Source organism: Cornus florida, unplaced genomic scaffold, assembly GCF_030987335.1.
Source record: "Cornus florida cultivar Cherokee Brave unplaced genomic scaffold, ASM3098733v1 CherokeeBrave_3.0.0_Hap2_Chr08, whole genome shotgun sequence".
NCBI classification, from domain to species: domain Eukaryota; kingdom Viridiplantae; phylum Streptophyta; class Magnoliopsida; order Cornales; family Cornaceae; genus Cornus; species Cornus florida.
The window spans coordinates 34,885,573-34,912,907 of NW_026775578.1; the positions used below are offsets into that span (position 1 = coordinate 34,885,573).

The window sequence follows — 27,335 nt, forward strand, 5'->3', positions numbered from 1 at the left end:
GCGACCCTCTTTTTCTATTAAATACACGCAATCATAAATATATATTTTAACATATACAGTAATCATCAATGACTAAGCCAGAAAATTATTTGAGGGGGGGGGGGGGGGGGGGGGCGCGGGCCCTTCAACACAACAAGATAAAAAAATTATTCAAAATACCATAATAAACAAAAGAACTCCAATACTAATTGATATTTTCATTGAGTGCAATGCAACTCAATTGCCAAATTTAACTGAATTGATTAGATTTAAATTATCAATTAGATTTAAGTGCACCTTCGTTACAAAATTTTGAACCACAATAAGAAAAGAAATGGATTTCGCCATTATCAAATTTATCATATATACATACATCTAACAAATATATATACAAACACACACACGCAGAGAGAAGACCTGAGACACGAAAGCGAAGATGAGGACAGTGAAACCTATGGTCTCAATAGAACCAATCGATCTTCACAAATATGTGTGTGTGTAGAGAGAGAGAGACGATGGATGGGAGTAGAGAGTGAGCAAACGAGACGGGACTTTTTACAACCCAAATATCCAGTGGAGGCTGGTTTAACAGAACTGTATGTTTGTAATGTAAAAAAAAAAATCAGTGGATCCACCCCCACTTGGCACACTGTAGATCCATGCCTGGAAACCATGTGCGCACACAATATTTTAGATTCACGCTTAAGTTCATCCAACCATTTAAGAACCTTGACTTCTGAATTCCATCTATATACACATTACTTTCACTAAACAATGCCAACTGGGATAATTAACATTTATATACAACTGTTTAAGGAAATAAAATATTTAATTCACTTTGTTATTTACTTTTTTAAGAAAAACAAATTAATGTACACTAAAATATGTAATATAGAGTATTTATGTAAAATGTATAATACACAAGTATTTGTAGTTTAATAATAAACTTATACAAAGCATTTTAAAATAACTGTAAAATTATAATTAGGTATAAAAAATTAAGGAAGGCAAATAAATAACACAAAATTCAGAAAATAAAAAAGTTCTGAAAATTACAACATTATATCATGTCTACAGTATGCAAAAAGTCAAAAAGGAAAATTATGAATTACATGTTTTATGAATGTAAATCAATTAATTCCATTATAGAAGAAAAGTAACTATCATAAAAATAGATAGAAAAGGAGATATTGCTCGGAGGGAAAGACCAAAACTAACATGCATTAAGATAATACGGGAAGATATGACATCATATGTTTTGAGTGAAGTTACTGGCTTAATTGAGAGAAATTGTGAAATCAAATTCATATATCTCAATCCAAATAGTTGGGGAAACACTTTTTTGAGATGAATCCTCAATTTTATTTAACAATAGTTAATTTTTTTAACTAAAAACGTGAGTGAGTAACAAGCATACTTCGTGGAAGGATAAAGGATGTAAAAGAGAGACATTGGAGGAGATTAAAGAACAGATAATGATATTCATCAGTTAATGTCGATACAATGAATGGAGGAGAGTGGTAAGCCACTTGAGATTTAGAGAGAAACAAACTAGAAAATATGGATTGCTGAAGACAAAAATAGAGAGCACCAAGCTGGTGATAAAATGGGAATTTTCTCTAAGCAATGCCACTGGTACAATATAGATATCTGAAATGAGTAATTTGCAAATTTAAGAGCACTCCAACAGAATAGAAGCATAAAAACTGAAAGCATGAACACCAAAACCTGTTCGAATCTGTTCCTATGTCTCCTTTGTTTCAAACGAAGTTGAAGCTTCTGATCAATATTAGCATCATCTTCCTCTTTAACCTGTCAGAATTTAGTTACAATTTACAGGAAATAAATACAACCAAAATGAATATTAAAAGCAACCTTAACACAGCAAGTACATGGGACGACACAAAAAACTTTGAACCATGACAAACAGGATTTACATACAGATCCCTGAGGCAGCTAACCATGTGAATATCTTTTGTCTATCAAAAACAAGTTTATGCTATATTCTGTACAATTTGAAAGTGAATTAACATTCTATTATAGATTTGGTAGAATCTAGTCTCCAGGTTCACAACTCGTTTCCTCCACAAAAGCATCTTCAATTATATTATATAACATCGTAACAGATAAATAAAATCAAATATAAAATAAAAACAGAACAAGATCTGCAATAAATAGAGAGATTAACTATAGTGAAAAAAGGATGCAAAAGAATCATAACGAAATATAATTTTAAATATGCAAGTATAACTTATAAAAAATGTTGAAAATGTTTTAACATTGAATTGTTTAGGAGACACGGCCTTCCTCTTACTAAGTCAATTGAACAATATATTATATAGGGTAAATTACACAGACCTCCCCTATGGTTTGTCATAATTACATGGACCTCCCCTATGGTTTCCAAAATTACTCTGACCTCCCCTATGCTAAAAAGCAAAGATTGTAACACGGACCACCCTTGTCAGTAGCAGACCGTCACGTAGGCTTATGGTTAGTATATTTTTACCAAAATACACTTAGAATAACACTAAAATAACAGAGATGGCTTTTTGCGCTCTCTCTTTCTCTCTCTAAAAATCCGCTTTCTTCTCTCTAATACTCTCTAATTTCTAATCAAAATTCAATCCTAGTTCCTTTGAATATGTTTTTGAATTTATCTAAAATTAGAGAATGGATAAAATAAAAAATACTCCCTCTGTCCCCAAAAAAATGTCCATCTTTCCTTTTTGGGTTGTCCCAAAATAATTGTCCACTTTCATTTTTCAAACAATATATTTTACATCTTACCATATATGTCCTTGAAGTTTAAAATTTCAAACTTGAATATTCAAAACTTAAAAGGGCAGGTTAGTAACTTTCCATAGGACAATATATGGCCTACATGTCCCCTTAAAAATTTCTACTGCCCAAAAAAGACATTCTTTTTGGGACAGAGGGAGTAGTTGATTGGATTGTGTTTTTGGGTTGCAATCTTGTGTTGAAGCAAGTGGAATTGGACTTGAGGAGGTGATTTATAAAATGGGTAAAGTGCCAAAAAACACATGTTATATAGCGTGCAAATATCCCCCCTACCGTTCAAAAAAAGCCCCTACATATTTCAAATTGAGCAATTAAGGACATTTTCTCATTTCAAAGACTGAAATACCTAAAATACCCTTAAAGTGAAATATAAAAAAAAATTATTTCAGTTTTTTCTAATATTTGGGTATTTGGGGTTTTTATAAATTAAAAAATATATATATATGCTCAAAATTGACAACCAGAGGCAATTTGCTACAGATTTTTGCAGAGGTGATTTAGTTTCTAGTGGCGTTTGGGATAGGTTCATGTATTGTGTTCAAACTAGTCTAACAAGTTTTTGCATGTTAAAAAAATGAAATCACTACAACTACAAGGAGGCTTTACTACTTTTTCGAATCTCAGAAACTAATTGAATGATTCACTCACAACACTCAGTGTATTGCACAAGGTTATGGTTGATCGACATGGATTGAATTTCTTACCCTCCCGGTACCAACCAAAACAGAGGTCTTATTAACACTCCAACCCCCCACCCCCAAACAAAAAAAAAAAAGGTTTTTTTGTTCTTTGGTTCAAAATCTCAACTTTGCAACTGGAGATGAGGTGGTGCACATGTCATAAACTCACACTTTTCACCATCACATCATCTGGGTCTTCTTCATAGTATTGCATTTTTATGGAAATGGAGGAAAGATTCTGAGAATGGGTTTGGGAACCACTGGACGAAAGGGAGGGGAAGACCTCATCTGGGTCGTCTTCTTAGTATTGCATTTTTTTTTTTTTTTTTTTTGTTGATAAGTAATAATGAATTAAAAAAGGCGTTCAAGAGGGGAACGCGTCCCTAAAACATTAGAGGAACCGCGGTCTAAGGCCCCAAAGAATCCAAAAAAGTAATTGAATCATCAGAAGAGGAACAAGAAATCCTCTTCACATAACTAAAGAGAGAACGAATAATAACAAGTTTCAGTGTCGCCAATGACGACTCCTTCCCTTCAAACATTCTACTATTTCTCTCCTTCCAAAAGCACCACCATACACAATGTGGGACAGATCTCCAATAATCATGTACACCCCTACTCACACGACATTCTCTCCAGGCATGAATCAATTCCTTAGTAGAACGTGGCATTACCCAACACATGCCAAACAAACCAAGAATAAGATTCCAACAATTGTGCGCCACAGAGTAATGCACTAGGAGATGATCAACTGACTCCCCATCTTGTTTGCATAGGCAACACCAATTAACAAAACAATTTCCCCTCTTCCTCAAATTATCAATCGTCAGAATCTTACCCCAAACAGCGGCCCATACAAAGAATGCCACCCTAGTAGGAGCCATAGAGCGCCAAATGGTCTTCCATGGGAAGTCAGAGGTTACAAAACTAGAAAAACATAAGAACAAAAATCTTACTTCAAAGCGACCATGAGAAGAGGGAATCCATGTCAAATTGTCGTAACCCTGGCTAATTCCTTCCTGCCGATACAATTGGTCCAAAAAAATACTCACCTCGTCCAACTCCAATTCCTAAAATGAACGCCGAAAATGCACATTCCACGTAATCCCACTATTATCAAGCCGATAACAGTCAGCTATGTAGGCATGTTTATCAACTGCAATACTGTATAATCTGGGAAATGTACGAAATAAAGGCTAATCCCCACACCAAAGATCTTCCCAAAAACGGACGCAACTACCATCACGAACTTTGAATCTGATATGAGAGGAAAAGGCATCCCATCCCTTCCGAATGGATTTCCATGCCCCAACTCCTCCCGCAATAGAAACCGGACTTGTAGTCCAACCGCCAACATCTTCCCCATACCGACAAAAGACTAACCTTCGCCAAGGACGGTGTCTTTCCTTCCCGTATCTCCACAACCATTTGCCCAGGAGAACTTGATTAAAAGAAATCAATCGCCTAATACCAAGACCACCCAACTTCATAGGCTTGCAGACTGGCTCCCATCTAACAAGGTGATAATTGAACTCTTCTCCCCTTACGCCCCAAAGGAAATCTCTTTAAATTTTTTCAATCCTATCAGCAATGGAGCATGGAATTTGGAACATAGATAGAAAATATGTGGGAAGGCTTGATAAAGTCCTCTTGATAAGAGTTACTTTGCCCCCCTTAAACAAATATTGCTTCTTCCATCCTGCCAGCCTCTTTGCATACCTGTCAATCACAGAATCTCAACTCCCCACTATCCTGGAAGAGACCCCTAGGGGCAGACCCAAATAAGGAATAGGAAAGGAACTCACCCTACACCCAAGTACTGCAGCTAAAGAAGAGATATCCTGAACATTCCCAACCGGGGCAAGCACACTCTTAGCCACGTTTACCTTTAGCCCGGAGACCGCCTAAAAACAAGCCAGCACGCACCTCGGATATCTAAGTTGAGACACATCTGCATCACATAAAACCAGGGTGTCATCTGCAAATAGCAAATGAAAAATCTCCACCTGATGGTCTATATCTCTTCCTAACTGGAATCCCTTAATAAGACCAAGATCCTCTGCCCTGCGCATAAGTCTGCTTAAGCCCTCCATAACAATAAGAAAGAGGAAAGATGACAATGGATCACCTTGTCTTATACCCCAAGTGCACCCAAAGAAACCAACGGGAGAACCATTTACAAGAATTGAGAACTTAACAGACAAAAGACATGTCTCAATCCATTTCCTCCATCTACTTCCAAACCCCATTCTTTGAAGCAAATAGAGTAGAAAATTCCAGTTTACATGATCATAAGTTCTCTCAATATCAAGTTTGCGTAGAACTCCAGGAACACCACTGTGCAATCTTGAATCCACACATTCGCCTGCAGTAAGTACTGAATCAAAAAATTGTCGTCCTCCAACAAAAGCATTCTGGGAATCTGAGATAATCCCATCCATAACTTCTTTCATTCTTTGAGCAAGCACCTTAGCTATGAGTTTGTAAATACAACCCACTAAGCGAATAGGACGGAAATCCTTAATGTCAGAAGCGCTTCCCTTCTTAGGGATGAGGGCAATGAATGATGCATTTAGCGACTTCTCAAAGACACCAGCAGAATGAAACTCCTGAAAGGTACTCATCACCTCATTTCTCACTACCACCCAACTTTCCACCAGAAAACGCATAGTAAACCCGTCAGGCCCCGGAACTTTGTCCCCATTACAACTGGATAAGGCCTTTAGAACTTCTTCTTCCGTAAAAGGAAGCTCTAGCCCATCTCTCTCCAACTCAGAAATAGCCTCAAAAGGGAGTCCATCAAGTTTGGGTCTCCAACCTAATGGTTCTGTGTAAAGCTTCTGATAAAAAGAAATGATCCCACTACGCACCTCTTCCTCCCTCCACAACTCCACACCTTCCACACGTATACGTCCTATGTGATTTCTTCTTCTATGAACATTAGCAAGTCAGTGAAAAAATTTTGTATTACAATCTCCCCTTTTCAACCAAAGAGCCCGGGATTTTTGTCACCATGAAATCTCCTCCATGCTAGCAATCTCAGCAAGAACTGTCTGACAGGAAACTCTCCTAGTACAAAGAGATTCCACATCCCTGCCCACCTCCTCAAGACGATCAATCTCAGAAAATTCAGCAAAGACTCTATTCTTCCTCCAGTCAAGATTCCCAAAAACATCCTTATTCCACTGCTTAAGATCGAATTTGAGAGCTCTTAACTTCTGTGTTAATATGAAGCTGGGCGCACCTGTAACAATCGCTCCCTCCCACCATGATCGAACTTTCCCTTGGAAGTCCTCCACTCTCAACCACATATTCTCAAATCGAAACGGGGTTCTTCAAAAGCACAAACCCCCACAATCCAAAACCAAAGGAACATGATCAGAGGTAACCCTTTCTAATACCGCCTGAACAACATCCGGGAATATTTCTTCCCACTCCCCAGAGATCAAAAATTTGTCCGGTCTTGAGAGAGTAATTGGATCCCTACCATTAGGCCAAGTATAGGTTGCACCTTCCATTGGTAGATCAATGAGAAGATGCTCATCTCTGACGGGACCTGACAGAATTGAAATCCCCACCCAAGCACCAAGGGAGAGAACACAATCCTTGAACATGGCTTAGCTCCTCCCATAAAATAGGTCTCTCATTATCAACAACCGGTTCATAAACCCTAAAAAAGACCCATTGGAAATTATCCTCTTCCACTTTAAACTCACAGGAGACAGAAAATCTCCCCTTCCACACATCCATTCTAGACAATCATCTACTGTCCCACATAACTAAAATTCCACCCGAAGAACCTGTAGCATCCAAAGCCTCCCATTCCACAAACCTTCCTACCCACAAACTTCTAACCACCCCGTCAGTAATGGATGCCATCCAAACAAACTGGCCCCCCAGTTCCTTAAAGCTACCTTCACCACCCTCCTCTTATTCGGGTCATTGAGACCACGAACATTCCAAGTAATAATTCGTAACTTCATTAAAAACCAGATAAGATTAACTCCCCTCCCCCCTTCTTTAAACTCCTACTCCTTGTCCTTCCCCTTTCCTTCACCACCCCTTTCTACCCTTCGAAATTAACATCAAAGATGAGATTCTTGATCTCCTGAGCCCCTTTCCAGGACAATATGGGCCTCGTGTTCATGACTTCATTGGTAACTAAGATCTCTCTTCCTTCCACAATTGCTTGAAGAATAGATAAAGTCTAATCGTCATTACCTTCTGATGAGACTCCCAGCAGCTCACTAGTGACTCCAATATTGTCAACTACCCAATCTTTCCCCAAATCAGCAACCTCTTCATCAGGTCGCACCACAACCAGGGGTTCCTCCACTAAAATGTCATAATCATTCTCCAGCCAAGGTGCAAGCTCATTAGAGCATACCTGTTGGATAGACCCCAAACCATCAACCATCTCCTCTTCAATCTCTCTGTCATTCTCGTAAACAGAATCTGATTTTGTAACAAAGTCTCCCAATCCGACGAAGCTACCAACCTCATTCTCCTCATCCGCTGCAAAAGGCATGCATTTAAGGCCTTTCAACGCTACACTTAATTGAAGCTCTTTGAACAGAGCCACAGCCTCATCATTGGACAACTAAAAATGCAAGTCTCTCCCCACACAAACCGTAACCCCTTCAGACAGATCCTTAACTGCACAACCAGCAATATCCAACTGCCCAGAAAAAGCATACTCACAAATTTCCTTTTCTTCCGTATTCAACCCAATATCATGTTCAATATTCATAACTGACAGCCCACCCCTCTTCTCCGTTACATCAGCATCACTCCTCAACACCTCACAAGAAGGGGTAAAAAGAAGAGGATGGAGCAGTAAAGGGGCTCCGAGGAAGTGAAACTGAAGACATACCTGAACCGTTAGTAGAAATCCACTTCTGCTTTTCTTTTCTTGACCATCGAACTCCATGATGATTACTGTAAGAATCCCGAGACGGAAATCTAAATCTTCCCTTCGGCTGTGTAGTATCAGAAAAGAATGTAATAGAAATGTCGGCGCAATACTGAGAATGACGAAACCCCTTCTCGACAGGTCTTACATCAGCCGCGGCAGCAGAGAGATTCATCCATCTCCTCTTCTCCGACGAGTTCCAAAAAGTTGCAGAGATGTCGTTTAAACGACGACTCTGCGAGTTGCTAATATCAATGAGATAGGTGGGCTGGGCTTGGGATTAAGAAAAGAAATTGAGATCATGTTATTGGGCCCCATGTAACCTTTCTCTTTGGATTGCTCAGTTGTGGCCCATTTCGTAACTTATTAACTTCATGGTTGGGATTAGGCAAAGTATGTGGGCTGGACTTCTCATTCAGGAAAGAGACTGATAATTGGTTGCTGGGCCCCATTTAACAGCCCTCTTAATCTCTTGTGGGCCATGATGAACTGTTAGCCCATTTGTCTTAGAAGGCCCAGAAGGCCAGAACACGGTTCGGACCCACGCTTAGGCCCAACAGTGGCCATTGCATGAATGGCTCCATTAATACCACGATCTCGGCCACGTGGTTGGTAATCTTTGAAGCGGTCAAAACGAGAAGATGGTGGGCACTGATTAAGGGCGTGATTGACACGGCTCCTGGATCTGCCCTCTCTACTCGTTTCAGGCGCGTGGGCATGCAATCGACTCTTTCCTTTGAGGGCCTGACGGAACTATAAATTCCGGCAACCTCCTTTAATGATCGTTGCAGCATGCGGGATGCGGGGACTCTCCCCAACGCCATAATAAGACCTCGAGAGGATGCGGGGTGTGACTTCCTCTATCAAATTGACCTTAAAGGCCACTCGTTGGTCCTTAACAAAAACATACTCCGACATCACTTTTCCAGCAGAGACATAGAGGAGGATTCTCTCCCCACTCGCCGAAACGTCCGCCTCAACACCTAGAAATCCACCACATAAATTTCCGATTGCTTCGAATAACTTCCGATTGCACCAAGATGAAGGGGCAAACCAAACAACATCACCCTTCGTATTTCTCAATCTTTCACTACAGAACATCCAACCGCGAAGTACCAAATGTCGATGGATAACAAGGCTTTGCCCCATCTCTTCCTCCCTTCATCCAAAACCCTTAAAGCCTCGATCTCCGATGGAAAATAAGTCGTCGGGGAGGGAAGAAACTTTCACCCCCACTCGAAACCTTCCAAGCTTTCGTCGCCCACGCCTCAATCCCTTCAATCCACCCCACATCTCTATCAAAGCGACCTACCAGACATGATCGCAAAGCAGATTCTCGCTCCATGATGCTTTGATGATCAACCCTAAAAACCAAATCATTGCCTATAGAACAGCTTTTTGAAAAAATGGAGAATACCATGGAGGACACCTGGCGTATTCGTATACCCATAATATGTTCACTTAAAGAGTTAAAGGTCTCATGTATCAATTATGGACCTAATATGGGTCTCTCTTTTTTGTATCATCTATAAATTCAAATATATATATATATATACACATATATGGAATTCAATGTGTATTCATATTCATTAATGAAATGGATTTGAAGAAATTTGTTAATAATAGAAAGGAAAATGTATTGAGATTTAAAATTATGGTTTTGTATATGTATAGTATATTCATATACATTATTGGGTATTTTTGCAATTTACCCTTTTTTATTGAGGATAAAGGGGTCTATTGTGTTCCACATAAGGGCAATACTGGCATTCTACTAAATTATATAAATTCTACAAACAAAATCAAATCAACGTGATATTTGAGCGTGGAAGTGACATACCCCAAGCATAAGAATTGCAAACAAGGGCCAAGCTACTTACATGTGCATGATAGGCTGTCTGAAAATTGTATCTTAAAGTTCATTAGGTCATTCAGAAGCAACTTTCCTACGCAACAGAAAGATTTATATTCCTAGTTCCTTTTATATTTCCAATTGTCACAATACACTAATATAGTTAAATAATTTCCTTCCACAGGACAGGTCCAATCAAAAATGCCATTTCGGATTACCACTAAAAACAACTAAACGAGAGGTTTGAAATAGGGGAAAAGGCGAGGCTTCTTTAAGTAATTAATCAGTTTAAAGAACATCAGAAAGGCTTCTTTAAGTAATTAATCAGTTTAAAAAACATAATCATGGAAGAAAAATATGATGAAAAATATGATGACAAACCTTCCTAAAATTTCTCTTTTGTTCTTCAGAAAGGTCCAATTCTTTTTCATTTGCTATAGCATCCGCTACGAATGGATCACTAGGATTTCCATCAATGTCATCAATCTCCTCCACCTGACAAGAAACAGAAAAGATTAAAAAAAAATTAAAAGATCAACAGAGAATATCATGAAATTCAAAGTCAACTTGAATTGCAAATAAATCAAGGACACATTACACCTCTCTCCAGCATAAAACGGTAAACCTTCTAATTGAAAAAAATATATATGTGGGACCCTAGAAATGGAATCTCTCTAGTTTTTTTAGGCAGCAAATAAGGTCTTAACATATTTGAGTAAACCTGACATCAAAATTGTCAATTAATGTTTTCCAAACCTAGTGGACATAGAACGGTTCACTCATTTAGTTGTTACAGTTTATTTGAGACTTGAGTTGGACCTTCAGTGGTTGCTTTCATCATATGATTATAAGTTGGGCCTTCAGCATGACAGCGGAGTTTTATTACAGTGTTGTGGACGAGATTTGCAAGCAATGTGTGTTGCATATTGCAGCTGATAATACAATAGAAGCTGCAGCGAAAAGTTCGATGAAGTTGTATCCGATATTAGATAACCAGGTGAGGGAAAGATCTTTTGCCAATGCGTTTGACAATAGTGACCGAGTTAGGAATTTAAGAGTAAAAATGAAAAAATTCACAAATAATAATAAATGAGCTAAAAATACTTAATTTATCATTTAAAGAACTACACAATGGAATCTACTCCACAACAACAATAATTGTTTTCTAAACCAAAAATCTTTATTATTTTATGTTATGATCGTCATATTATTAAAAAATTCAAAGAAGTCGTCATATTTACACTTTAACCAAAATTTCTTTTTAACCCTTTCTTACGACTCCCAAACAATGCGACACTCATGCCGTACACATGTCCATGTCCACAACGTGTCTATGTCATGTCCACAACGTGTCTATGTCATGTCCACAACGTGTCCGAAAGTTAAAAAATCAATAAAATAAAAATAAAAATCCAGGCATGTATTTCTTAGCCCTTTTATGCATGTCCGTGCTTCCTAACAACTACCAGTACAGCGAGACGGCAAGCAGAAAAATTGAAGTGCATAGTATGTTACTATTCACAAAAAAATTGCAGTAAAAAAATTTGAAGCTTAAAATACAGATATTAAGTTTAAAAATTTGCAGTAATAAATTAGAGAACAAGAAGAGAAAAAATAATAATACTAAGAGGGGAAAAAAAAAGTTATTGTACATGCTTCATACATGAGTGAAAGAAGAAGAAATTTTAAGAAGAGGAAAAAAAAAACAAAAGAACAAGAAGAAAAAGAATTTAAAAAAAAAAAAAAACAAAAAAGGAAAAAATGAGAACTTTTATGTGAAAAATTAGGGTTTGATTGAAGAAAGGAAATGCAATTTTTTTAAAAAAGAATCAAAGAAACTTAAAGAATAAGAAGATTGAAAGAGAAAGGAAGGAAGAATTAGAGAGATTGAAAAAAGGGGGCATTTTGTAAATTTTCAAAACAATACATACATAAAAGTTAAATATATATGTGGATTTAGATTCTCATTGATAAATCATAATAAGAATATTTTATTTCAGATTTAGAAACATAAGTACACCTGCTCTCACATGAAAAAAGTGTATGTACACCTATTATTATAATAACAAATACATTATCCTTAGATGCTCTACGTCCTCACTCCTGAGTAATGTCTAGTGTATACTCACACAACAGGCGAACTGGCTACAGCAACACAAGAAAAATAGAGCCAGTTCCCTCAACTATCAAAAGAAATCAGTACTCAATAAAAAAAAATGCATACTCCTATAAGCAAAGAATCCACATTCCAGCAGGAATTTGGCTAGGTGACCAGATTCCAATAAATGAGGGGAAAAAAGGAATTAGTTTTTTTCTTTTGTGTTATAATGGGAGATCATATGGAAATGTATATTGGGTATTATATAGTACAACAAGCTTCGTCAAATTGGTTCAGAGGAAATAAATATTCTAGTTTCTTTAAAGTAATGAGAATTTCAAGAACTTCCTAACAAAGTAACTGAAAATATATCAATCCACATGAACTAATTTTGTTGATGTTAAAGACATTATGCAAACTAAAGAAACTTTAATATTTGCTCCAAAATCTGATCTTATCATTCAAACACTGTCCTTCATAGAATCCAAGAAACTATGTAGCATTGAGTCTACTAAATGCATACACAAAACACATATTATGAGTATGGATATGGGAAGTGTTTCCAACATGTTGCTATATAATTATACATAAAAAATAAAACATAAAAAAACTCTTATTATGTCCCTTTCATTACATATTTGCTCCAAAATGAGTGAAATGTGATACTAAACCCTCCATCTTACACAAAAAAACACCATTCTACCATGGTAAATAAAGGAACATTAAAAATATGAAAATTAGTTGCACTCCTATATCCTCAAATTTTTAAATTTGACAAATCCAAGCACTTAGACACAGACCGAAGTCCATATAGCATAGAAAAATTCCAACACACATGATGGGAAATGCAATACACAATTATTTGAAAAAGAAATGTCTGATACATGGGAGAATTTTCTGTTTAAACGAAATTCAGGGGAAAAAATATATGCTTAGAGGAAAATTTGCTATATTCTGATGCCACTTGTTTGTTGTGTGCCCCTGCAGGTCTCAACAGTCTCAAAACACACACACACATTCGCACAGAGGAATAGGAAGAAGAATAAAAAGAAGAAACCACTAATTCAATAATACAGAATGGACTTGTCCCACAATAGGGATTGTGGAGGTACGTTGCCAAGGGGCAGACTTTTCAACCTGGTCCACAGTCTGATTGTCAGAAACAATCAAGAACTGAGAAAAATTGGAGCAATCAACAACCATATCCTCCTGCTCTCTCTCGGTTGGACAGATTCCGTTTTTCTGGAGATTGGGAGGAGAAGTTTTCTGATGTGATTCAGGCTGCTTTGGCGCGTCCTACCTCTGACCATATCCCATTGGTGTTGGATTGTGGTGGGCTGCAAAGTAGAAGATACCCTTTCAGATTCGAGAATATGTGGCTTCGTGCAGAGGGCTTTCTTGACAGGGCTCTTGGTGGGAGGGATATGGGGTGGTTCGCACTCCAAGCCATGTCCTTGCAGGAAAATTGCATCTTTTCAAGGAAGACATTAAGAAATGGAACAAAGAGGTTTTCGGGAATCTGGAATGGAGGAAGAATCGAGCTTTGCCTGAGATTGCTGAGATTGATCGCTTGGAGGGACAAGACGACCTCGCAAAGTCTTTGAGGAGTAGGAAGGTGGAGTGCCAAGCGGAGTTTGTTGAGATTGCTATCATGGCGGAGATCTCGTGGAGGCAAAAGTCTAGAGCTTTGTGGCTCAAGGAGGGTGACAGAAACACGAAGTTCTTCCATAGACTTGCCAACGCTCACAAAAGGGTCAATCATATTGAGAGGATCCGGGTGGAAGGGGAGGTGCTATGTAAGGAGGAGGAGGAGGTTTGCAGGGATATCGTTGATTTCTATTCGAAGTTGTTCACAGAAACCTCTGGTTGGAGACCTTTGCTTGGAGGGCTTCAGTTTGACTCAATTTCTAGTGAGGAGTATTCTGGTTTGGAGGAGCCTTTTACTGAAGACGAAGTCTTGATCGCTTTTAAGAGTTGTAATGGGGATAAAGCCCTAGGTCCTTATGGTTTTTCCATGGGGTTACTTTTGGAGAGCTGGGAGGTGGATAGAGGGGAGGAGATGGGTACCTTTCACACTTTTCATGATCAGGGCTGTTTTAAGAAGAGTCTGAACGCCATTTTCATTGCTCTCGTTCCGAAGAAGGGGTTAGGGGCGTTGGATGTTCGGGATTTTCGTCCTATCAGTTTGGCTGGATGCATCTACAAGTTAATTGCCAAGGTTCTTGCTTCTAGATTGAGGAGAGTCTTGGATTGGGTCATATCCGACTCTCAAAATGTTTTTGTGGGAGGCCGTCAGATTTTGGATTCATCCCTTATTGCTAGCGAATGTGTGGATTCCAGATTGTGTGGTGGGGTCCCTAGTGTTCTTTGCAAATTACACATTGAGAAGGCGTACGATCAAACTGAGTTAGAGCTTCCTTCTCTATTTAATGGAGAGGATGGGGTTTGGTGTGAGATGGAGAAGATGGATTCAGTTTTGTATTTCCAGTGCTCGCTTCTCAATTCTTGTGGAGCTCCGACAGAGACAGGGGGATCCGCTTTCGCCTTTCCTGTTCCTTATCGTGATGGAGGCTCTTAGTAGATTGATGAGGAGGGATGTGGATTTGGGTTTTCTGAGAGGCTGTAGGGTGGGCAGGGATGCTTCTAGTCAGTTGGAGATCTCTCACTTGATGTTGCGGATGATACTTTAGTGTTTTGTGATGTGAACGTGTCCCAGGTGAGATATTTGAGATATGTTTTGATTTTGTTCCAAGTTATCTACGGTCTGAAGGTGAATGTGGGGAAGAGTGTTTTGGTGCCAATTGGGGAGGTCCCTGAGATCGCGTAGTTAGTTGATATCTTTGGATGTTGTGTTGGCTCATTTCCCATTTCTTATTTTGGTTTACCCCTTGGATCATCCTCGAGGTGTGTGGGGAGCTAGGATCCTGTCGTGAAAAGATTCGAGATGAGACTGGCTGGATGGAAGAAGCAGTACCTCTCCAAGGGTGGAAGGGTCACTCTGATTAAGAGCACCCTTTCAAGCCTTCCCACTTATTTTCTCTCTCTATTCCAGATTCCTTCTTCAGTGACTAAGAGGATTGAGATATTGCAGCAGAATTTTATGTGGGGGTTATTCGAGAGGAGTTCAAGTATCATCTAGTTCGCTGGGAGCAGGTGTGCAATCCGATCCAGGCCGGAGGCTTGGGTTTTAGAAGATTGGTGCCTTTTAATAAGGCTCTCCTTGGGAAGTGCCTCTGGAGGTTTAGGGTTGAGAGGCATAGGCTTTGGGGGAGGGTGGTAGCGAGTAGATTTGGGGAGGGGAGAGGACGGTGGAGTTCTCTTGAGGTGCGTACTCCAAGGGGTCTAGGGGTTTGGAAACTCGTTCGGAAGGGGTGGGATGGGTTCTCTAAACACATTAGATTTCGACTCAAAGATGGTAGGAGGATCATTTTCCCGGAGGACGTTTGGTGTGGTGATCTCTCTCTTGTTCTCGCTTTCCCCCAGCTCTTCAGGATTGCCACGGATAGGCAAGCCATGGTGGTCAAATGGTATCGGCTTGATAGCGGGAGATTGCCATGGAATGTTCATTTCAGAAGGCACTTTCAGGATTGGGAGATTGAGGACACCATTGGTTTTTTTGAAGTTGTTGTATCGCCAGGAGATCACGTGTGGAGTTTCTGATGGCTAGGTGTGGGTCCCTGCTTCTCAGGGTCGTTTTGATGTTCGGTCCTTCTATAGGTATCTCACGGAGAAGCCTAGGGCTCCTTTCCCGTGGAAGGCTGTTTGGTGCTCTAAGGCCCCCCTCAAGGTGCCTTCTTTGCTTGGACATTTGTTTTGGGGAAGATTTTGACCCAGGATAATTTGAGGAGAAGGAATCAGGTTGTGGTCAATTGTTGCTGCATGTGCCTTCGTGATGAGGAGACGGTGGATCACCTCCTTTTGCACTACACCATGGCCAAGGAGTGTTGGGATTTGATGCTTGGTTGGTTTGGAGTTTTGTGGGTCATGCACAGATACTCCAGAGGGTTGATTGAGGCTTGGAGAGGTAGTATAGTGGGCGGCCAAGTCCAGGATGTTTACGTCTTTGTGTGTCTGGTAGTGTATTTGGCTCGAGAGGAACAAGAGATCTTTCGAAGGAAAGGATAATCCTATTTTTATGCTTAAGTTCTCTATTTTTTCCACTCTTTTTTGTTGGGTTGTAGGGAGAAATTATAGATCTTTAGAGGAGATTGTTGTTTTTTTAGGCTCTTTGAATGTCTAGAGGCCCTATTTGGTCTTGTGTAGTTCTCTTGGGATGCACTCCCCTTTTGAGCACTTTTATACAATTTTACTTATAAAAATAAAAATAAAAAATTCAACACACCAAGCATTCAGCAGTTATGTGAAATAGGATGTGTCAAAAAATTCAGTACCAACAAAAGTAATATAAAGTCGCAGCATTACGGTCAAAAATGGTTGTTAAAGAAGAGTTGAAAGCAGTTCACTCATAAAGTATAAAAATAAATAAATAAATAAATAAATAAAAATAAAAAAGGGTCAAATACCTCACCTCATCGACTCCAGGGAATTTGAGTCCCAACGCTGCCGCTTGCTGAGGAGTACTGGCCAAGTAAACAGAAGCCCAATGCTTGCTGCCAAATGAAGTACTATCCTCTGATAAACTGTCAGAAACCATTTTGTTAAAAGAGCGCCACTCCACATCTGAATTTGCAGTCGCAGCTTCCTTTCTGTCACCAAGATCAAGTTTCTTTCCCAGAAAACCACTCGCACCTTCCTCCAATAATTTGCCATGTTGTCTGTGCCACAAAGTAGGTACCAACATCTGAAATTAATCTTGCATTCCAACAGAACTTATCATACCATAAGAGCAGAATAAGATACCTTCTCACAGGCCTGTGGACTTGGAGATACTTTTCAGCATCCATAACTGATTGAGTAACATCGCCTGTCGCCTGAGATCCTACCCAGTGTGTTCTTTTATTCCATGCTTCAGTGCAGCAGCCATTAGGAGCCTGACTTTCAATCCACTTATAAAGGCTTGGGAGTTCGATACCAGCACCATCAAGTTGTTCCTGTCCAGAGACGCACATTAACAAAAAGCAGCAGGAGTCAACAACAACTACATAGGAAAATGGAAAAGAGAGATAATAAACAGATGGCACAAACTAGTTACTTCTAACACAGACAACAAGAAATGCAAGTTGGGTATTCTAATCACATATAAATACACACGAATGTGATAGTGCTAATAATCTAATAGGGAAAGGGACACTGAAATTCCGAGTCGTGCAATCAAACCTCTTGTAATGCATGGTCCAAACATGGATTATACTCAAGCAACAGAAATAAAGGTCTGTTACAGATTTACAATTACCTCCATAAAATGATAAAACATTATTTTTTATCCAAAATGAAGAAAAGATAATTTCTGACTACACAGGAAACGAAGATTTTGATATCATCAACATAAAGTATCTGCAAAAGGACTAGGTTAATGGACTTGAGTTTTATTTGCTCTAGATGAAAACCAATACAGATTTCAATCAGTAATTCAAAACCAACAGAATGAAAGAAAAAGAAAGAAAACGGTATTTTAAAAAGAGAAACTTATTTTAAAAAGAAAAGAAAGAAAAAGAAAAGAAAAGGGCATTTTCAAATGATAATATACCAAAAACCGACAACAACAACTATAACCATATTACAACTGCCTTAACATTATCATTCTTCACCCCTCAATAATATACCAGGAATTATTTTTATTTGGCCAACCAATTAAATTAATGATGTAACATTGATAACCATCATATGGGCACCAAGGTTTAAAGCAGCTTTGTTCCAATATTTTAACAACGAAAATGCAGGTTCATGGATCATATAGTTAGTCATTTGACCAAGGTGATATTTAGCATGCAAGACAGCAATATCTAATCCAACAGTGCCCTTTGACAAAATATAACTCCACAAAAAGTTATTATGCAATGTAAGAATAGTTGTTCTTAAATAGGTTGCAGTCTGATCCTGCCTAACAACAACAACAACAACAATAGAAAATATAAGTAGCCTCAGAATTCATGCAAGATTTTGAAATATGAATCAAGAACCAAACTTCTAATCAGAATTGAAGAAAGAAACAGACCAACAAGTTAGCACTCTCTGTCTCAAGCTCATCAAGCACAGCTTCCCACTCTTCCCTGAAAATTGCCAATTCATCTGCAACAGCCTTCTCCAGCTATCCACAAGAGAACAAGCATCAGTGATTGGCATGAGCAATGAAACCTAGCAGAACGAGGCATAATGATAGAAAACTAACATCATCCCCATGGATAGAATTTGACAACTCTTCCCTAACTTCAATCTCTAACTTTGCTAGTGACTCGTCTTCGAGCGATTCTTGGGCCTCTGCAGCCTAAAATTAAGTGTGAGAGAACAAAAAGAAAATGAAAACTAACCAAAAAGAACTGTTATGATCATGCACAGATAAATTATACCTTGCTCTCAACTTCCAAAAGTTCAGAAATTAGTTCTTCTATTTCTTCCTCGGTCAAAGGCGCCTGCACAGAAACCCAGAATAAAATTAAGCATGTTAATTTGTCTGTTTAAATTGAAACAAGAAAACACAACATGAAAAGTATAGTTAACCCAATTCATCAAATTTAAATAATCAAGAGATATATTAATTGTTTCTTCTTACTTATCAAAAAAAAAAATTTAATAATCAAGAGATAAAACAGAAAGTATCTACATTCACTTGCCTCAAGACGCGATCTATCATCTTGTCCAGACGTTGATGGTTCATCATCATCTGAATCATCAATAAAAGAATCGCTAGAAGCACTCTCAACATCTTCCACTTCCTCATGCTTTTCCTCCATCTCTTCTTTAAGTTGCATTAATTCAATAATAACCCCCCAAAGCAATATCTAGTATTGAGAGCAACAATATTTGTAAAACAAAAGTGGGGAAGATGTCTTGTGCAAGATCCATAGCAAGTGCAGCAAATAGGTTCCAAACAAGGAAGACTTGTCACCAAAACTAGAAATTAGAACTGAACCAATCAATAATGTATCACAATAAAAATTTCAAAAAGTAACTCCCATTTAAGTTTTAAGTAGCACTCGTGGACACAATTACAAATGCGATTGCGGTGCAGTGTCGCAATCGTAGGGTGTAGCAGTACTGGCCCTTGCAGTTGATAAATTTTTCAACATTACAAAACTTTGTCAAAATGAACTGATGCATAATTTTTTACTGTAGAATTCAATAAAAATGTGATTTTAATGATTTTATTGAATATTTAATAAAGTTTTGAAATCATTGACAGCCTATAAGGTGCTACTAGAACTAAAAAATTGCTAATATCTGTTTAATTGATATTATTTTTTTATTTATTTGTTTCGAAAACAATTCATGCAGACTAAAATATGTGTAGTATCAAGAATGTACTTGTTTCTGATTTTTTATGATTATTCCAACTCGCTGTCTGTTTTTATTTTTGTATTAATTACTTTTTAAGATGAAATTATTTTGGGGGAGAAATTGTATATCTTTAGATGAAATCATAGATTTTTTAGGTTCTTTGGGTCCCTAGGACCTCTTTATGGCTACGGCCTTTGTACAGCCTTGGGGATGCAGTCCCCTTTTGAATGCTCTCTAACAGAATGCTTTTGTTGGCAGACGACAAATTCTTGATTCAGTTCTTATTGCTGGCGAATGTGTGGACTCCATATTGCAGAGTGGTATTCCTGGAGTTTTATGCAAACTTGATATTGAGAAAGCATATGATCATGTGAATTGGAATTTCCTACTCTATTTGTTACAAAGAATGGGGTTTGGAAGTAAATGGAGGAAGCGGATTGAGACCTGTCTTTCGTCTGTCAAGTTTTCAGTTCTTGTGAATGGTTCTCCCGCTGGTTTTTTCGGTTGCTCTCGAGGTATAAGACAAGGAGATCCTTTGTCATCTTTCCTTTTTCTTGTTCTTATGGAGGGGTTAGGTAGACTAATGCGCAGGGCAGAGGACCTTGGTTTTATAAAGGGATTCAGGGTGAGCAAAGATTTAGTCTATGGAGATTTCTCATTTACTCTTTGCAGATACCTTAGTTTTCTGTGATACTGATGTGTCTCAACTTTGATACTTGAGGTGTGTATTGACTTGTTTTCAGGCAGTTTCCAGGCTAAAGGTCAATGTGGCTAAGAGTGTGCGTGTCCCAGTAGGGAATGTTCAGAATATTTCCTCTTTAGCTGCAGTCCTTGGTTGCAGGGTGAGCTCATTCCCTATTCCTTATTTGGGCTTGCCCCTAGGGGTCTCTTCAAGGTTAGTGGGGAGTTGGGATTCCGTGATTGACAGGTATGCGACGAGATTGGCAGGATGGAAGAAGCAATACTTGTCAAAAGGGGGAAAAGTTACTCTTATCAAAAGTACGTTATCGAGCCTGCCCACTTATTTTCTTTCTATGTTCCAAATCTCTTGTTCCGTTGCAGATAGGATTGAAAAAATTCAAAGGGATTTCCTTTGGGAAGGAAAGGGCGATGAGTTCAAGTACCACCTTGTCAGATGGGAGGAAGTTTGTAAGCCTGTGAAATTGGGTAGACTTGGAATAAGACGTTTAGTTCCTTTCAATCAAGCTCTCTTGGGTAAATGGTTATGGAGATATGGGAGGGAAAGACATCGTCCATGGCGCAGGTTAGTTTCTTGTCGGTTTGGGGAAGAGGCTGGAGGTTGGTCTACACGTCCGGTTACCCTGGTGGGAGGAGTAGGGATGTGGAAGGCTATTCGGAAGGGATGGGATGTTTTTTTTGGCTCACATCAGATTCAAACTCCGTGATGGTCGTTGCATTCGGTTTTGGGAAGATCTCTAGTGTGGGGATCAGCCACTTTCTCGTACATTTCCTAAATTATTTAGTATTGCTATTGACAAACACGCCTACGTAGTTGACTGTTATCAGCTTGATAGCAGCAGGATTACGTAGGATGTGCATTTTCGGCGCTCTTTTCAGGATTGGGAGATGGACGAGGTATGTGTTTTTCTGGATCTTTTGTATCAGCAGGAGGGCGTTGGTAGAGGTAATGATGTTTTAATTTGGGCTCCTTCTTCCCACGGTCGCTTCAAAGTTAGATCCTTGTTCTTATGTTTGTCTAATTTTGTTAATCGAGACTTCCCGTGTAAAACTATTTGGTGGTCTTTGGCTCCAACTACGGTGGCTTTCTTTGTTTGGACCACTGTGTGGGGAAAGATTCTGACAATTGATAACTTGAGGAGAAGGGGCAATTGTATCGTTAATCGATGTTGTCTATGCAAGGATGATGAGGAGTCCGTTGATCACCTCCTTTTGCATTGTCCTGTGGCGAATGACCGTTGGAATCTTATTATTGGGTTGTTTGGCATGTGTTGGGTTATGCCACGATCTACTAAGGAATTAATTCATATTTGGAGAGGTTGTCGAGTGAGAAGAGACGTTCGCGATTTCTGGAGAATTGTAACACATTGTGTATGGTAGTGCATTTGGAAGGAGAGAAATAGCACAATGTTCGAAGGGAAAGAGTCGCTCACGGCAATGGTCAAACTTTACATTCTTCGTTCTCTTTTCAATTATGCAAAGTGGAGCTTTTGTTCTTCTTCTGATGATTTAATTACTTTCTTGGATTCTTTGGGGCCTTAGCCCCGGTTCCACTTTTGTAATTGGGACGCATTCCCCTTTTGAACGCCTTTTTTAATGTTATTTTTATTTATCAAAAAAAAATATATATATATATACTTTTATTTATCAAAAAAAAATTAATTACTTTTTAAGAAAAATAAATTTATGTAGACTAATATATGTATTCTAAAGTATTTATGTATAATAAACATGTATTTTTTTTAGTTTAATAATATACTCGTACTGATACATTAGAAAATAATCAAAACAAAATTTTCAAATAATTTGGTTAAAAAGTCAAAAAAAAAAAAAAAAACATAAAATTTAGAAAACAAATTAAAAATTAGAAAAATAAAAAATTTAAAAATAAATTTTAGACCATGTTTCCAAACTACATTAAACCCCCAAAAAAATGAAATAATAAAAATAAATGATTTGTTTGGTTGACTGAATGTAATTAATAACAAAATTTTTGCTTTACGCTTTCTTGTTTGTGTTCTTAATTTCATTTTATTCTCACAAATTTCTATTTACCATATTCACTTTGGTTTATGTTTCAACTTCTCTTGCATTTTGTTTTCCCATTGCCTTACTCAGAAATGCAGAATACCACCAAATTCTCTTCAACAAAACAATTAATCTAAAAGATATTCTTACCTCATGCACCTCGAGCAAAAAAAAAATTAAAAATGATGTCCAAATTATGGAGAGAGAGAGAGAGAGAGAGAGAGAGAGAGAGAGAGAGCAAAAAAGAACATAAAGTTTATATTTGAGTCAGGCTAAATTTATTGATGAATGATACTCTCTCTCACAGAAAATATATACATATGTTACACACTTATCCTGAGAAGCACGGATACAGACAGAGGTACAACAAGATACGAACATGACAATACAGCAAATTTCAAAAATAAAATAAAATTGGACACGGACACACCAGGGATATGTCAAAGAAATAATAACAAAATATATTATTATATATGAATTTTGCTAATTTTATCTACATTATCATGGACAAGGAACCCCCCCCCCCCCCCCCCCCCCGGGCGGAATTTTTTTTTTTTTTATAGCATTAATAGTAGTAAATTTTCTTATTTTGAATTACGCACCTATTAAATTTTCATATTGCCCCCCTTGAAATTACAAAAATATCCTACTAAGGCCCCCCTCTACATTATCATGGACAAGGAACCCCCCCTGGGCTGAAATTTTTTTTTTTTTATAGCATTAATAGTAGTAAATTTTCTTATTTTGAATTACGCACCTATTAAATTTTCATATTGCCCCCCTCTTGCCCTCCCCCCCCCCCCCCAAAAAAATTCCTAGGTCCGTTCCTGATCATGGATAATCTACAACTTCGAGCTAGATGGATGTTGATTTTGTATTCAAGCTTTATATTATTTTTCTAATCAACCCATAATATGTTTTAAAAATTATATTGGAAACCTTTTTTAATAAAAATAATTGCAAAACTACCCCACCGTGTCCATGCTATGTCCCAATAGTGTCCAACCAGGAAAAAAATAAATAAATATTAATTCCAAGACACTTCTAGCCATGTCAGAAATCTGTACGGCCGTGTCAAAGATGTGTCCCATGCATGTACATGTCAGACACAGCCACGGCAGCCATGTTGGAGTGTCCGTGCTTCCTAGGACTTATGTATACGAATACGTTTTTTCATGTTTACATCTTGCCACTGGCCTAAATGAGCATAAAAAATTATAAAGTACTTTACCAAAGGTCCATTTCACTTTTCAAGCATGCATCAACACACTATTTTTTCTTTTTTTTCTTTTTAGAGCCATTTTCTTTATCAATTCAGAAGGTGCAACCATGTGCAGCAAAGACCAAAACTATACTATTAAAGAAGATTGATATAGTCCACATTGAAGGTAAAATACGAAAATGGAAAGGACTTAACGTGAGTTGAAATAGTAAAATATATATATTATGGGGTAGAGGGTGATTGAAGTGCATTGTGATGTCAGATAGAGCAGAATGGAAAAAGCCAATTCATTACTCAACCACATATAGTTGGAACAAGGCTATACTGAGTTTACTCAAGTTGCATTACTTGCTATATTTTGACTCAAGGTCATTTAATAAAAGATGGTTGAATCCCAGTTGAAAAATATATTGAAGCCTAATATAAAAGCTTATTTAACATCAATTTCTAACCAATCTTCATTTGCCGTCTTCATCAACTGTACATTATCATTTGATTAATCCAGGGCCAAATTTTTTAAAACATGGGGTGTTAATTCCTTAGATAAAAATTCATAATCTAGTATTCAGATATAGAAACACAACAATTGCATTTCTAGATAAACCTGAATAGTTCGGGAAAACAAAAGAAAATAAACAGCTCTCTATACGCACATCTGTATCAGTCCACTGAAAATTCCTATAATAAATCATCTCCACCCGTCTTATTTTGGTTTAACTATTAATGTGAAAGAATCTCAGAGAACAAAATACTGAAGAAATCCTTAAATTCCGAAAACACAATAAATGTAAGAAAACCCATCTTGCATTTAGACAATTCATTGAATTCGTTAATAGCGCACTAATATGTGAACCCCCATCTGAAAATTTGAATGAAATACTAAAAAAGGACAGCAATGGCACATACCTTTTTCATATTTAGATCATTAACTACCAAAATCAAAAACCTCAATCTCCACGAAAACCCAATTAAGAAATACATAGAAGACAGTACTTTCGGATGACATATACCCTTTTCATATTTAGAGCATTAACGACAAAATGCAGATTAAAATCAAAAACCTCAATCTCAACTAAAACCCAATTAAGAAACATATATAAAAGACGATACTTTTGGATGAAACATAGTTGTTGGTTTCGTTTAACAGACATGCAATGAAAAATGCCGTTTAAGCCGAAATCTTGGTGAAGACTTACCGGACAGTCCAGTGGCGCTCCGAGTCGTTGCCGTTACAGGGACGTGATCTTCTTCTCCGTCGCCAGTATCATCAGCTTCTACGTCTGCTCCGTCGCCGTTTGCGGAATTATTTTCCTTCGTTTCCCTCCTCGTCCTATATTTGATTCCCTCCTCGTCCTATATTCGATTTGGTTTCAGAGGAGAAAGAGAGAGGAGCAAACGAAACCCCAACTCAACTCTGAACCTTTTAATTTCGTATTGGTATGTGAAATGTGATTTTGTCTTTTTTTTTTTCTTTTTTAAGTGAGATTTAATTGCTACGTGTCATCTGATATTATCATATAACTACTATTAGCATAAGTTTGACATCCATATTTCTTTGATGGAAATCCAAAAATTATACCCTGTGATATAAAGGGGGTCAAAATATATACTCGTATATATATATATATATATAAAAGGATCCCAATCTTGTGTTGGTCAATGAATTTGAAATAATTGGTAATTTACACATATAATTATATAATCCTCTCATCTCAAAACAAATAATTAAAGTCAAAATTTATTTATTTTAAATTTTTAATCAAAATATTGTATACTTTTACATTATTATTTGTGTCGGTTTCCCTTCACTTCAACTGTTAGATCAAGAGAAGCCTTCACAAATCACAATGTCTCGATTTTCTCCTGATAACTTTTTATTTCTTTTTTTTTTTTTGCATCAATCCTCTATTAATTCTTCTTTTTATTTTCTTTCAGTTAATTTTAGTCACACCTTCTGATTTAATCAACCCTTATTTTTTAATTTTTTTTTTTGCATCAACCCTCTATTAATTCTTCTTTTTATTTTATTTCAGTTAATTTTATTTATACCCCACTCAGGTTTAGTCAACTCCCTCAAATTTAGTCAAATATCACATTAAAATAACTTTCGAAAATTTGTATCAATTGAGTTCCATTTTACATTTAGTAAAAGACACAGTTAAAAAAGTACAAAAAGACAAATATAACCTAATTTTTTAATACCTTTTATTTCAGAATATCAACAATTTGAAAGGTCATAATTACCCTCGTTAATTACTCTCCCCTATGTACACACTCCTCTCTCTCCCTTTTGCTGGATCAACACTCTAATTCCACCATTTATATATATTTGTTTGTATATGTGTTTGAGTTTTACTAAATTTAATCAGTTTTGAGGGAAAAAATGAATTCAGGAGAAAGAGAAAGTAGATTCTTTATTTTATGTGCTTGAAGCAGACTTGGCTCATAGTCTATCATTTCACTGTAGTTTTCTTAATTGTTACTTTTTTGGTGATATTGTTTGAATAATTCCTTGCTTTTATGAAATTTACGTGTAATTTTTGCTGTTTAATTTTTTTGCCCTTATTTCATTTTACTTGGTATTTGGTACTAACTCTCATTATTATGGACGCTCTTGCTACCTTTATTTCTAAATCTATTATGGATGAGATGGCTCACTAATTAATTTTAATTCCATAAAATTTACTAGTGAACAAGGCAAAGGAAGAACAGTCCACACAAGTTCTCTAGAATAGGTCATTATACAAATATTTTGAGCATAACCGTTCAAGAAGAAATTCATAGCCATGGACATTCCAAATTTTCATAACTAAGGAATCAACATTTCCAAATGAGTGGAGATATTTTCAGGAACCGGTTTTATTAGAGGAAAAACTGTGTATGTCAAATTTTGGTACAAAAAAATAAATAAATAAAATAAAAATAAAAATAAAAAACACAGGCTTTAGTGCTGTGTAATTAGAATTACATCAACAATTTTACATCAACTTCAAAAAATAAAAGATTTGAGAGTCAATTATATAGATGAAAATCTATTAATGTAAAACAATATTCCACTGTCTGTGTTTTCCAGTAACATTTTTCTACTAAGATAAGGCTCACACACATAAAAAGCAATAACTAATTGTGGTGTTATACTTACAAAGTAAAGGGTATTCAAGTCATTTCAACCTTTTTTTTAAGTTAACATAGAGTTAAAGGAGTAACAATGTCTTTTTATATATAAAAATTGGTCTCACACCGCTAAAAAGTAACGGTGAATTTCAGATTTCCTTCTATTATGGACTTAGGAGAGATTCGTGTGTATAATATATTCTGAAAGGGTTCAAACAATCCCACCACCTCCCTTTATATAGTAGTAGAGTTCTAATTAATCAATCTCCTTGTAACACAAATTCATCTTTGATCTACCGCTTGCAAATTATAGGAGTTTGATTTGATAGGTTTATCATTAATGTTCCTTGATTTCAAGTGAGTATACCAATAGTTTGCTAGCTCCTTACCCTATTAGAATAACTATATTAATTATTTATAACTCCACTCTAAAGAAAAAATTGTACTCAATGATATGAATAATTTTCATTAATTATAATCTAGTCCCAATAGTTACTTAATACCATAAATTGGTCCATCATGGTAATTAATTAGGTAATTGAATAAATATTATC

General features: G+C 37.1%; 2 protein-coding genes across 6 annotated transcripts in view; one reads left to right on the forward strand and one right to left on the reverse strand.

The window, feature by feature from the left end:
• Positions 1 to 25,205, reverse strand: part of LOC132271261 (protein CHROMATIN REMODELING 20) — a 64,110-nt gene extending 38,905 nt beyond the window's left edge. For 2 of the 5 annotated variants that reach the window (XM_059772585.1, XM_059772584.1), the window contains exons 1-9: positions 24,864 to 25,204; positions 19,055 to 19,222; positions 18,791 to 18,853; positions 18,613 to 18,708; positions 18,439 to 18,531; positions 17,184 to 17,374; positions 16,852 to 17,098; positions 10,607 to 10,720; positions 1,708 to 1,791 (exon numbers count right to left, since the gene is read on the reverse strand). In XM_059772585.1, the coding sequence (XP_059628568.1) occupies positions 1,708 to 1,791; positions 10,607 to 10,720; positions 16,852 to 17,098; positions 17,184 to 17,374; positions 18,439 to 18,531; positions 18,613 to 18,708; positions 18,791 to 18,853; positions 19,055 to 19,192 (1,026 nt within the window). In that variant the 5' untranslated portion in view covers positions 19,193 to 19,222; positions 24,864 to 25,204. Of the gene's footprint in view, positions 1 to 1,707; positions 1,792 to 10,606; positions 10,721 to 16,851; positions 17,099 to 17,183; positions 17,375 to 18,438; positions 18,532 to 18,612; positions 18,709 to 18,790; positions 18,854 to 19,054; positions 19,223 to 24,863 lie in introns of all 5 variants that reach the window. The other 3 variants (XM_059772587.1, XM_059772586.1, XM_059772583.1) reach the window with 2 other exon arrangements.
• LOC132270043 (uncharacterized) lies at positions 19,267 to 21,124 on the forward strand. Its single transcript, XM_059771257.1, has 4 exons — positions 19,267 to 19,304; positions 19,977 to 20,343; positions 20,462 to 20,717; positions 20,781 to 21,124. Exons 1-4 carry the CDS (start codon positions 19,267 to 19,269, stop codon positions 21,122 to 21,124), a joined length of 1,005 nt encoding a protein of 334 aa, XP_059627240.1.
• Positions 25,206 to 27,335: the final 2,130 nt, after the last annotated feature.

Coding starts and splice junctions, on each gene's coding strand:
- LOC132270043 (XM_059771257.1), top strand. CDS start 19,267: ATGTCTTGTGCAAGATCCATAGCAAGTGCAGCAAATAG. Junction 19,305..19,976: donor ATAGCAAGTGCAGCAAATAG/GTTCCAAACAAG, acceptor TTTTGTTGGCAG/ACGACAAATTCTTGATTCAG. Junction 20,344..20,461: donor GTTTTATAAAGGGATTCAGG/GTGAGCAAAGAT, acceptor ACTTGTTTTCAG/GCAGTTTCCAGGCTAAAGGT.